This window comes from Mizuhopecten yessoensis, unplaced genomic scaffold (assembly GCF_002113885.1).
Source record: "Mizuhopecten yessoensis strain PY_sf001 unplaced genomic scaffold, ASM211388v2 scaffold11101, whole genome shotgun sequence".
In the NCBI taxonomy this organism is placed as follows: domain Eukaryota; kingdom Metazoa; phylum Mollusca; class Bivalvia; order Pectinida; family Pectinidae; genus Mizuhopecten; species Mizuhopecten yessoensis.
Genome location: NW_018408880.1, coordinates 1,267,243 through 1,280,976, shown reverse-complemented (window position 1 = coordinate 1,280,976; position 13,734 = coordinate 1,267,243). Strand labels below are relative to the sequence as shown.

Sequence of the window (13,734 nt, the reverse complement as noted above, 5' to 3'; positions counted from 1 at the left end):
ACTCATTAATTCGTTTCCAAAGAATGTATTTTCAAAGCTATATCCGATATAAATGTTTATATAGATCTCTTCAGACGATATCTGTTTCTTGTCATAGAACAGCTTGAACGTTTGATTTCTACTCGACACAAAAGAAATTATTTTTACTGGAGTTCGGTATATGAAGTATAGTCTATTTGAAAAAGGACCCTTACAAGGTCAGTTTAATATGTAAATATATGTTCTGACGTCATTTTGACAGGTAGAATCCATTTCTTTGGCTTTCAATCAGTCGCAGTGATTTACAGGTAAATTTCCCAGTGAAAAAACACCCGGAGCAAGCTATTAATTAATCATCAATGTTTTTCATTTGGACCCAGATATCAAGATATTTTTTTTATGACAGTTTAGGTCATATTTGTGTTTCAGTCTGGAATTTTTTTCTTTCTCTAATGATTTTTTTTCTTCCCAACCTGTTATCTACGTGATTAATGACAGTTTTAAAAAAAGCATGACAAATTGAGTTTTTATCAGTTATAGCCTTTTTTTTTAATCATAAAAAATAATCATTTAGTTCTGAACATTTTTCATATTCTAGTTCTAGTTGTAGGCTTTTTATGCGGGCGGGGGGGCAACACAAAATTTCTGACTCAAAGTTGGGGGGTGGGCTTATTACAGGACCATGAAACGGCATTTACTGAACTGCAATAGATTTGGCTATTGATGAGTTTAATTATTAAAAGATATGGGCTGTTTGCCGGATCAGTATAGCAATATTTTTATTCCCCTCAGGTGTTAAATTCTGTAGAGTAATTATGGTACTGCATATCAATTAAAAAATCTATTTTAAGATCAAGAAATGATTACCTGGTAGATATGCGGGAAGAATCATGTACGGGACTGCTCAATGAAGCTTCTCATTTTAGCTTGGTCATTCGTAGAGAAGTCTATAACGATGATATTTTGCCAGGTATATCTATGTCCTCTGTACAGGTGTTTAGTATTGAACTATGTCTCTGTCTTTGAGAAGACACCCATAAAATATTTTTAATTTATTCTCTCCGTCCTGACATTATTTTGATACCCAATTTTATATTGGCACTGTGCTTAGTGTTGTTGTATAGTAACCCACATTATGTGTATTGTTATTTGCCTGCTTAAGAGCTGTACTCAATGGGACTCAAAAGTATGGAGATATTCTTTAATTTCATTTTGATTTTTAAAAAAAAAAGCCATTTCATTCTGTGACATGTAAAGTGAAACTGTTTTGATATTCTTTTGCTAGCTTAAGTACGTAATTATTTCATTCAAGTACCTAAATATCAGCACACAATATACAGGTAAGTGGTAACCTGTTGGATACCTGGACAGAATCTACAGGGAAGTGGTAACCTGTTGGATCCCTGGACAGAATCTACAGGTAAGTGGTGACCTGTTGGATACCTGGACATAATCTACAGGGAAGTTGTAACCTGTTGGATACCGGGACAGAATCTACAGGTAAGTGGTAACCTGTCGGATACCTGGATAGAATCTACAGGTAAGTGGTAACCTGTCGGATACCTGGACAGAATCTACAGGTGAGTTATAACCTGTTGGATACCTGGATAGAATCTACAGGTAAGCTGTAACCTGTCGGATACCTGGACAGAATCTACAAGTAAATTGTAACCTGTTGGATACCTGGACAGAATCTACAGGTAAGTGGTAACCTGTTGGATACCTGGACAGAATCTACAAGTAAATGGTAACCTGTTGGATACCTGGACAGAATCTTCAGGTAAGTTGTAACCTGTTGGATACCTGGACAGAATCTACAGGTAAGTGGTAACCTGTTGGATACCTGGACAGAATCTACAAGTAAATGGTAACCTGTTGGATACCTGGACAGAATCTTCAGGTAAGTGGTAACCTGTTGGATACCTGGACAGAATCTACAAGTAAATGGTAACCTGTTGGATACATGGACAGAATCTACAAGTAAATGGTAACCTGTTGGATACCTGGACAGAATCTTCAGGAAAGTTGTAACCTGTTGGATACCTGGACAGAATATACAGGTAAGTGGTAACCTGTTGGATACCTGGACAAAATCTACAGGTATGTGGTAACCTGTTGGATACCTGGACAGAATCTACAGGTAAGTTGTAACCCGTTGGATACCTGGACAGAATCTACAGGTAAGTGGTAACCTGTTGGATACTTGGACAGAATCTACAGGTAAGTTGTAACCTGTTGGATACCTGGATAGAATCTACAGGTAAGTTGTAACCTGTTGGATACCTGGACAAAATCTATAGGTGATTCATTTGTACTTGTACTAGAGTTATGATTTTGAAGAAAGTGAATGATGGAAGGGGAACAACCCCTGTGATATTAACAGTTTTTGCCCTACAAGCCAAGATTACATGTATACATATACCTGTGTATAGTGAACCCTGGGTAATCAAGAAACCTGTATGAACCAGACTTTTAATTTGGGGGGATATAAATGTACCCTAATGGTGGCTAAGCAATTTTTTACGTTCTTCCGTCTTTCTGTCCAAGAAGTTTGTCTGGGACATATCTTCTATACTATTTCACCTGGAGTAACCAGATTTGGTTTTACAAGGACATCTTGGGATGGCAGAGTGCAGTGTGCAATACTTAGGTCACTCTGACTTATGACTTGACCTTTGACCTTTAACTTTTGAAAAAGTTTGACACAATTGTGGACTGTTTGCTATATATAGAAATCATTACTGGTGGGGACTATGGATTGCCTTGCAATACTTTGCCTTGTTTTTTAAATCACGGTAATTTAATAACCAACGAAATTTGGAAAATACCATCAAACATAACTTAAATACTTGTTAGAATAAGGTCTCAATGAAGAAATTTCAAAATGTTCTTACTACCTAAAAAGGCGTGTAACCTATTTTAACAGAAATGTAACAGAAAAAATGTAAACACACAGATATTTATTGGTTGAAGAGTTTTGGTCCTGGAAGAATTTGATTTAGAAAAGTTTCCATGAATGATAAGACATCCTTGATTCAGATTTTTGATGTTGATTGATTGTACACATGTTAATTAAGGTCTAAAATATTCCTCAATGTCATTATAAATCTGTTGACCATTAGCTGATTGTCCACGAGAGAGAGAAAACTGTGCGGGTGTTTTTAAGTTGTAATCTTTCCTGATCTGATTTAAGCCACTTCTGTTAAATATGAGATTAAATGTTCCTGAATGATGTTTGTAAGGAACTTAGCCACGGATTGTTATTCCATTCATGTGTTGCTCACAGAATGCTCCAGCTTTCACCCTGTCACCCCCACCTGGCTATTGTACGTTTAGCAGGATGAAAGGTGGACTTAGCTCATTATTAAAGATTAGGGGAGGTTATATCACATAACTATGACGATTTAGGTTTGTACGGCTCTTGATATGGACAAACACAATGTTCCTTTCTACATGCTGTGAAAATTATGTGAAAATGTAAAGAAACAAGCTTGAACCAATTGGATTCATGATGTTTGAAATTCACACGAAAAGGAAGACGAGAAAAGAGCGTCGTTGTAAGCATAGGAAAGGTAGGAGTGGTCAAGTTCATGCGGTCAATTTTTCAGATTGGATGGTCAGTTTGTATGTTGAGTGTAAAGTGTCCGACATTGATGTTGTGCTATATTTTTCTAATTGCCAGTGCTGTGAGACTTGTATTTATGGGTTAATAGTTTTGACATAATTGTAGCAGAAACTGGACTGGGTTGATCGCTGGTGCTCAATTGCTAAGATTTTATCTATAATATTGGTAAGATTGTGCTCTTTTTAGCCCACCATCATCTGATGGTGGGCTATTCAAATCACCCTGCATCCATGGTCCGTCGTCCGTCCGTCCTTAAACAATTCTTGTTATCACTATTTCTCAAGAAGTACCAGAGGGATCTTTCTCAAATTTTATATGTAGGTTCCCCTTGGTCCTTAGCTGTGCAGGGCAACTTTTGAGACCGATCTGATAAACAACATGGCTGACAGGCAGCCATCTTGGATTTTGATAGTGAAAGTTTGTCATCGCTCCCCTAGGTCTGTAGTTGTGCATATTTATTTTTGAGAATGATTAGAAAACAAAATGGCCAACAGGCAGCCATCTTGGATTTTGACATTGAAGGTTTGTTATCGCTAATTCTCAGGAACTAGTGGAGTGATCTTTCTCACATCTTATATGTAGGTTCCGGTAGGTCCTTACTTTTGTATATAAACTTTTGCGACTGATCAGATAACAAAATGGCAGACTGGCAGACATCTTGGATTTTGACAGTGAATGTTTGTCATAGCTATTATTCAGGAAATACTGGAGAGATCTTTCTTAAAAAATTTTGTAGGTTCCCCTTGGTATGAAGTAATGCATATTTTTAGCCCACCATCATCTGATGGTGGGTGGACCATCTATTCAAATCACCCTGCGTCCGTGGTCCGTCCGTGGTCCGTGTTCTGTGGTCCGTCATCTGTCCTTAAACAATTCTTGTTATCGGTATTTCTCAAGAAGTACTAGAGGGATCTTTCTCAAATTCAATATGTAGGTTCCCCTTGGTCCATAGCTGTGCAGGGCAACTTTGGAGACTGATATGATAAACAACATGGCCAACAGGCAGTCATCTTGGAATTTGATATTGCAAGTTTGTTATCAGTATTTCTCAAGGAGTACCAGAGGGATCTTTCTCAAATATTTACGTAGGTTCCCCTTAGTCCACAGCTGTGCAGGGCAACTTTGGAGACTGATATGATAAACAACACGGCCAACAGGCAGCCATCTTGGATTTTGACAGTGAATGTTTGTCATAGCTATTATTCAGGAAATACTGGAGAGATCTTTCTTAAAAAATTTTGTAGGTTCCCCTTGGTATGAAGTAATGCATATTTTTAGCCCACCATCATCTGATGGTGGGTGGACCATCTATTCAAATCACCCTGCGTCAGTGGTCCGTCCGTGGTCCGTGTTCTGTTGTCCGTCATCTGTCCTTAAAACAATTCTTGTTACCGGTATTTCTCAAGAAGTTCTAGAGGGATCTTTCTCAAATTCAATATGTAGGTTCCCCTTGATCTCTCCTTGTGCATGTTATCTTTTGAGACTGATAGAACTAAACAGATCTTTCTCATATTGCAATGATCAATTCTATTTCTTTCACATTAAGTACTGTTCTAGAAAATTTGTGAAATGACTCACTTTGAAGGTTGGCTTTCATTCACATCAGTATTAAGTTTAGATCACAAGTAGACTCAAGGTGCATTTACTGTTAACATGACTCGATCAAACAGATTAGAGAAAAGAAGTGAAAAGACCGAACTGACAAGGAACTAATGAAGATGGTACAATGGTGGGCACCAAGATCCCTCTGGAATCTCTTGTTCTTTCACAAAATCATTTTTTCTCCCCTTGATTCACACATTCACCTGTTCTTCTATTGACAGGCTCTGACGAGGCATCATGGAAGGAAACGATCCGTTTGCAGATGGAGGATGAGCTGAATCAGAGGGTCCGAGAGGCTCTCGAAACTCCACCACTCGAACGTGCAGAAAAACAGAGGACCCCACACCCTGGGGCAGGGCCAAGATCAGATGGCTTCGGATCACGAATTATATTTAATTTTGATAGCCGTGACTATCTAAACAATCAAAATTGGCGTGCCATTCAGGCCCAGCGTCAGATGCAGAGACTCGTCAGAATGAACTACATGCAACAGAATCCAAATATAGACTTCATGTTTCGAGATGAGTTGTCCAAATCGAATCAGGACGAATTCCCAGGTGTGTTCGGCTTAGAGAACCTTTCTGAAGGAATCAAGGATTTAAGTCGTCAGAGTTTAGAAAAATATCCAACGCTACGACAAATTCAGAGACAGTTCTACACCAAGGAAGGTTATCTAGCAGCACTTAGGGCTGGCAAGTTTCCCGATGGAACTAAAATTTCCACGGAAGGAGACGGAACTTATGTGGACAAGTTTGGTGTAGTTAGGGATGGGAACGGCCCCTTTTGGCCGTCAGATGTGGGACCTTTATTTCCAACTCCACGTTTTTTGTGGTTTACGGAACATCTTCCAGTGGAGCCGCTGTTCTTCCATATACACAGTGAGTACACAGTGTTTACGAAGTTTCTCAACTACTCCTAATTATATAACATCCAGTGGAACTCCGTTATCTAGACGCCTGCTTTCTCAAAAATTCACTTTCCGGAAACTTTAAATTCAGAAAATGAATTCTTTCTAACAAAGACAATTCAAATTCTTTAGCCAAAACAGTTTTAGTTCAAATCGAACAATTATCATTTACTTCTAAGGAAAATTGAAGTCTTTTGCTAGAAAAGTTCGGCAGATTTTGCTGGAAATCAAATGTCCAGACTAGCAATGTTCCACTGTAATGTTAATTTCACATGCATTTGATGTGTCTTTTGCAGAAGTTTTAAATGTTTGTTTAGATTCTTGGTGAAACTTGAATTGATGAAGGATGGGAAAGATGAGGATAACAACAGCTTCTGTTATTTCCACACATAATACATACATAGTTTTATTGCATAGTTTGTTTTATTCCTGCAGGTTGTTTTGTTAATAATCAGCTGGCCGTGCCATTGTTCACAGCCTAGCCAGCTTAGAAAGACTAAACCTAAAGTTATTATCTTTTATATTTTCAAACAAGACTGAAGTTAAAAACTAAAATTTATTTTGTGGATACAAAAAGATCATTTGAAGACAACAAAAACACAACAGGTATTTGTACATTTCAAATTGATTTCCAAAATTGTATTTCGAAAATTTGCATTAATGACACGTTAAGCTATCCAGGCTTTAAAAAGACCGGGCCTTCCAGCTGATTCATAATCAATGTATAGCTAATACAAAAGTGTTTATAGATTTAAATTGAAACATATGATAACTTTAACTCATTCACCCCTGAAATTTCATAATGAACTATTCCAACCTTTGAATTGGAAGAGTTCAAATGTGTCTTCAGGGGTGAACAAGTTAACAAACTCCAAAGGACCAAACAGATTATAATAAACACATTATTATGATCTTTAGCTGATGTAACAGTAGAGGGAAAATTCTATGGGGCAAGACAGGATTTGAACCCCGAACCTTTGAACTCTAAAGAAACACTCTTACCAATTGAGCTGCTTCTTGCTACACTGATAGGGAGGCTAATTATCTGTGCCATTTGGTTAGAAATCTTGTCCAGAACATCATACTCTGTAACAAATTATGCCCAAAGTAAAATACTTCTAAGGTCCCCAGGAGTTTGTTATAAGATATTTATTACTTTATTATATCAGTTTGTTACACTGATGGCATTAGCAAACAGACCATGGTTGTGTGACTTTGATACAGGTAAGTGTAACTCACATCACTAAGGAAATTGACAGAAAAGGTAAGTGATGAAATTGTAATTTACTTGAAAAGAAATCAATTTCTTCTGACATCATGTCAGTTAAAGATTTTAGCAGAATTCAGGTGGACAACAAGAAAGATAACTCTTCCTTACTTGAAGAGAAAAAGTTTCAACCTGTAAAATTTTGCAGAGTCTATGAAGCATTCTGATGAAGATTTCAAAAGAATTCTGAGGAGTGCACCAAGATAGATAACTCCTTCATACTTGAAGAGAAAAAGTTTCAACCTGTAAGATTAAGCACAGAAAAAGAAGCATTCTTAATATTGTACAGAATTTTACAGCATTAAGATGCACACCGAGAAAGATCGCTCTTTCATAGTTGAAGAGAACAAAACTTTCAAACAGTCTAGGTTTGGTTGCGACTTAAACATTTGTGGACTGCCCAATATCATACAGTACCCTTAAGTACAGGGTAAGGGGCCGCGGTGGCCAAGTGGTTAAGGCGTCTGACATTCTGCTACCACTAGCCATCCACTGCTGGGTCATGGGTCAGTCGCCAGGTACTGGCCGTAGGTCAGTGGTATTTCTCCGACCTCCGGCTTTCCTCCACCACCAAAACCTGGTGTGTCCTTAAATGACCATAGTTGTTAATAGGACGTAAAACACAAACAAATCAAGTGAAGTACAGGGCACGACGAAAGCTGTATGAGAGAGTTACTGAAATGATTGTGTAATAAACACAAAGAAGATCAAGATATAACAATATAAATAATGGAAGTACATCAAAACTAATATTAGAATGAGATGGTGTTTGTTGAATTAACCATATCAAAGAAATTTTAGTTCAGATATTTTTAGTGTTGCATGCTTTTGGTTGAACCAGAGGTCAGGAGCTTTTGACAACATTTGAGCCCTGGTGCTGGTGGGCAGGGGTTTGACTCACGGTGTTTGGAGCAAAGTTATGTCAGACTTGTAGTGAGGCTCCTCAATGTTTTTTTTAGATATTGCAGTTTATTATGCAAAGAATTCCCAGTGAATTGGCTGATTGTACTAGACAAAAGCAGTAGTAAAGTTTGTAGATTTGGTCTATAAAACTCCAATAAATTCACAATGTATTGGAAATGTGTATAAAATGTTGACAAGGAAAACGATGGATTGTTCTCATTGATATGATGTGACATCTTGATGACGTTGTATGATACAACACATTTAAAACTACACAAACTATATCTATATTGGTCGGTGTATACAGGAGTTACCCCCCTTCTTGACACTGTAGGGGAGAAATGTCAATATTTAAACAGAGACTTGTTGATCTGAATCACTTTGATGTTTGGTGCTACTGGTCAGTTTTTAATGGCTAAACAAACACTGACCAGACCCTGCATGTGATAACCTGTTAGTGTTATCTGCCAAATTGACATGCTATCTCTCCAAATAAATATTGACCAAACAAACTTAACTGTTGGATTACTTTCCCATGAAACCGATTTGAATGTTTTATATTTGTTTGAACTAATCGTCAAAGTGATATTAAGGTAGACGGACAATCCAATTTTCTATTCAGCATACACTAGGCTTTGAAATTTAGTTGTTTTCCAGTGTTAAATTCCTGTTATTTTTCCATAATCATGCAAATATATAAAACAATTATATGGATTGTTGACCTGTTTAAGGAAGTATAACAATTTGGAATTATTCCTAGTAATGCTGCAGAAGATTAATTAGATATTGTGACCAGTTGCACATTGGATAAGCTTGCTCTCAGCTGCTTAATGATCCAGAGGTCTGCGGAGCCATTACCCATAGTGGAGATGTTGCTGTCGGGGGAAAAAATCACAATAAATGAAAATATATTCATTTATTTAGTTCTTTACAATAAGTAACGCAAAATGAATTATCATAATAATATATCTCTGTCACTGTGGGAATAAAGTCAAAATATGACATACATGTATGTTTAATTGTTTGAAGAAAAACGTGTCCCATTATGTTAAGTATGTTTGGTTAGGTTTGAGTTTAATTTAACTGAGTATAATTTTTATTGTGTTAAAAGTAATATACGAATAAATAAAATATGTGTGGTAATTTTTCGAAAAATGCTTTTCGGAATACAAACTTAATATAATTTAAACCATCGACACTGATTCATACTGTAAGTGTAGATCTCTAACAAAGTTGAAAATTTAAAACCTAAAGTATATCATATACAGGGTTTGGTTCCAGTACTTTGTAATGATGTACTATACAGCTTAGAGTAAATATTATATTTCAAACGAAATTGATCTTAGAATGTGAAAAACACAATACCCATATTTTAGATTTTAAAATTGAATTTCTATATATAGATCAGGCAGTTTTCTCGTAACAATGATTGTTATTGTTATCAGAACAATTTTGTAATGCCTACTTATCAAAGTGTTTTCCAAAAGGGTTTTGAGGATTTCTTGTTCGACTGCCATGCACTGTTTAGACCTTTTATCTTCTGAAGGATATCAAAACCTTATCATTGAAAAGTTAAAAGCACAAAGGATTTTACCGAAGTTTAGATGTTTGAATTTAGACATTAAAATCAGTTGTGTTTGATATCAATAATGATTTTTTTTTCTCTTGAAAAGACTTCAATCTTAACATGAATTACGACTGTTGTTCAATGGTACGAGAACATTCATGCAGTTTCCAGAATCAGTGTTTCTAAGGTCATTCTTTTGGCCCCTTAATTTCTGAATTCTCTCTCTTTTTTTTAAGGGTAAATCAAATTCTTTTTACTTTTAATATAGAAAGGCTCATACAAATTCTTGATTGAAGTTTGCTTTCGGGGCTCCAACTTGGGTAGGGGGTAAAAAAAATCATTATTTTCCACATTTTGATTTTTTTTAATTATTCAGTTATCTACCTCTTCCATTTTGAGCTGCCAAAAACCTTTTTTTAATCAAGCATTTGCACTTGTTTTTTCGAATGTACGTGTAGTACAACAAACATGCTATATCCCCCATTGAGAAACAGAAATCAAGAAGCCCAAAAATAGCCTTTTAGACACCCATCCTTAGTCGGTTTCTTTGTCGTGTAATTGCTTCTAATCTAATCAGGTGATAAATTCGGTATTTTGAAAGGTGTTTGTGTGAAGGGAGAGAACTCTGTGATAATCTATAACCTCAAGGTGACACATTTTTGACATTCTGACAAAACACATACACTGTCTAGCTAACATTCCTGTGGCTTACAACGCCACAGGTCATGATATGATTGGTCAGAATTGATAATAAACACAGGAAAGTGAAATTTCATTATCGGCTCAAGGATTATGTGTGAAAAGTAAATTTGTCATGAACATGCATTGTGCCCATTGACAGTTCAGTTATCTGTTTTTTTAAATTACCTAATTAAAAAAATGTCTGAAATTGTATGTTCATGCATAAAATCTGCAAGTGCTTGTATGTCACAGTGAGAAATTTAGTATTTAAATGTGCAAAATAGGGTGTCCTATATCCCCCCTCCCTCCCGTCGCTCCATTCCACCCCATTTCTCCCTGCTATTCCATTCCAAAGTCTTTCAAACTACAATAACATTATGTTGCAAATGGAATCTGCCTAAGGACAAAAAGAAAAGGTTTGTTCGAGGAATCATAAACCAAAACAATTGGTTGGGCGATTATTTTTTTTTAAACCTTTAGTTAAATATTTAAATGTGGTATGGGGTGGGGGCACATAATCTTTAGCTGATTCAAAGAAGGGGTTGGCTTATTACAGGAAAATGAAATAAAGCATTTTCTGGCATTTCTTGGCATTTCTACTGAACTTGAATAGTTATGGGTGAGCTTATTACCAGGCATGGGGTTTTTGGCTGATAAATATTGTACTCCCCAAAAAACGTTATTGCAGAATGTACATGTAGAATAGACAAACTTGTTTATTTTTACTACTCCAGACTTGTTGTCAGACAATCTATCATGCTATGATGTAACTATAATTTCGGTATCAATTTCGAATAAATGTTTATACACACTAAGTATGTGTTGTACTGTAAATTAAAAGTACGTACTCCATAGGAATGCCCTACGATCACAAGACACTAAATAAATATTTACCATTGAGTGCCTGTGTGTTATGCTTGGTAGTTCCCAGGGACAACATTAGGTCATATCTCTACTGTTTTGGACAAAAGTGGGCATTGTATTAAACTTTATCTTTTTCAAATCTTGTTTTGATACCAACATTTACCAATTATGTATAATACTCCAATTTAAATAGCTTTTGATTATGGAGATAGTAAATTATATTCCAGTTACCTGAAGGTCATTATTTTCATTGTCATTATTTATCTGGTTGCTATGGTTGACGTTTTTAAATAGGGATGGAATTGCAGTCTGTATATTTAACAATTTCTTAATAAAAACTGTAATGCATGTTTGAGATAGAAATTAGCTAATTACTCACTGCTTTATTGTTAGAGTTGATTAGAACTAGCCTGCTATTTCTCACTGCATGATTGTAAGAGTTGATTAGAACTATATAGCGAGCCTGCTATTTCTCACTTCATGATAATAAGAGTGGATTAGAACTAGCCTGCCATTTCTGACTGCATGATTTTAAGAGTTGATTAGAACTAGCCTGCTATTTCTCACTGCATGATTGTAAGAGTTGATTAGAACTATATAGCTAGACTGCTATTTCTCACTTCATGATTGTAAGAGGCGATTGGAACTAGCCTGCTATTTCTCATTGCATGATTTATATGACTGACAGAGAAATAGTGTGACATATTATCACAATTGATCTGAGAAGTAATAATGAGTTTTAGCTGCACAAGTGTAGGCTAATCAATATTAGCTGAGCTGAATAGGGGGTCATGACGTGTGATCAGCTCCTTCTGGCTGAAGGGCAAAGGGTCAGTAGTGGGATGACTTCGGATCTGGCAGGATTATAAAATGTAGAACTCTCTTAGAAAGTCATCCTTCTTTCTTCATGTCCTCTTACTAGAACACTTGAGACCTCTCTTTCTTTTTCCTTCCTATAAACTGTTTCCTTTAGACATCTCTGGTTATTACAACTTGTCAGAATAAGGTGACGGACTGGAGTGTCATGCTGTCCAGGTTATGACATTTCAGTGAAATGACACTTTAACTCATTCACCTCTGAAATTTCATAATGAACTATACCAACCATTGAATTGGAAGAGTTCAAATGTGTCTTAAGGGGTGAATGAGTTAATGTGGCCCGTCATCTATGGATAGGTCTTCATATGACTTTAGCAGCTGTGATACTGTAAAACCCCTAGCAACCAATAAACAAATTAAACCCAATTGAAAAAAACATGGCTTGTATGTGCAGTGTCCCTTGTGATCTTAAAATGATGTTTAATTCTTAATAACCTGTTGTCCACATAGGGTTTCAACCTATATATTTAGGGCAGAATTCCTCAACAAGATTTATACAAGATTTTCCCTAATTAGATTTTTTTTTTTGATAAGTGGCTAAATCTTACATGAAACTACAAAAACTATTAAACGAACAGTTTACCATAACCTAAAAAATTTGACTGTTCTACCAGTTTTTGAATCTAAGCAACTATAACTAATTGAAGTGTGGATAGATGGTCCTAAAATAGTGTCATGCAAATTAAGACATTGAATGATCTTTAACCCCCTAACTATCAACAGCAGTTGGATGTTTGTAACCATACTTACTAGTCAAGTTCACTGGAGAGTCAGTATTACGTGTGTGTGTATAAGTACCCTGTGTCAATATTTCACCACTACGAGTAAAATACGTCGAGTCAATATTGGTTTATCTACTCTATGGGTTAACGTGGCGCTTACCTACTTACGACAATGGTTTATCGGATCAGTACTAGTTCAGCTACGAGTTAAATAGATGTATTTTTTTTTATAAAGAAGGATGAATTTCTTATTTTTATTAACATTTATAAACAATTGTTCATTTACTAAAATGAAAGTTGAACTTAAGGATCCTTGTACCACTGCCAAAAACTGTTACAAAGTATTGAACACTTTTTTCCGACATGAATATATCTTTGATAAATCATTTCTGAAAAAAGGCCATACCTTATTAATGATAATATACAGCATTTAAAATAACACCCTATCTAGCTATCATAAGCCACTCTAAAGCACTAATTACAGTACATAGATATATATTGAATACAATTTTCATATACATTAATTAATACAATTTTTGAGGAATTCGCAGGAGCTGCCTTATCAGATTTTAACTACTAGTCCTATGCCACCTGGCTAATAATCTCCCTGTGTGTGTATGCCTGCGTGTGTGCTGGAGATGAAATCTGTTTACCTTATTGAACATTTATGAAAACAAATAATGTAGATGAAATAAACAATAATGTTCTGAAAGTGAAACTTTGGCAGGGCTAGACAGG

The 13,734-nt window shown here is 36.0% G+C and overlaps 1 protein-coding gene across 20 annotated transcripts in view; it reads left to right on the top strand.

Annotated features, from left to right (window-relative positions):
• LOC110465752 (cytosolic carboxypeptidase 2-like) overlaps nt 1-13,734 on the top strand; it is a 182,256-nt gene that overhangs the window by 75,387 nt on the left and 93,135 nt on the right. For all 20 annotated transcript variants that reach the window (XM_021521794.1, XM_021521795.1, XM_021521796.1 and 17 more), the window contains one exon: nt 5,428-6,084. In XM_021521794.1, the coding sequence (XP_021377469.1) occupies nt 5,428-6,084 (657 nt within the window). The remainder of the gene's footprint in view (nt 1-5,427; nt 6,085-13,734) is intronic.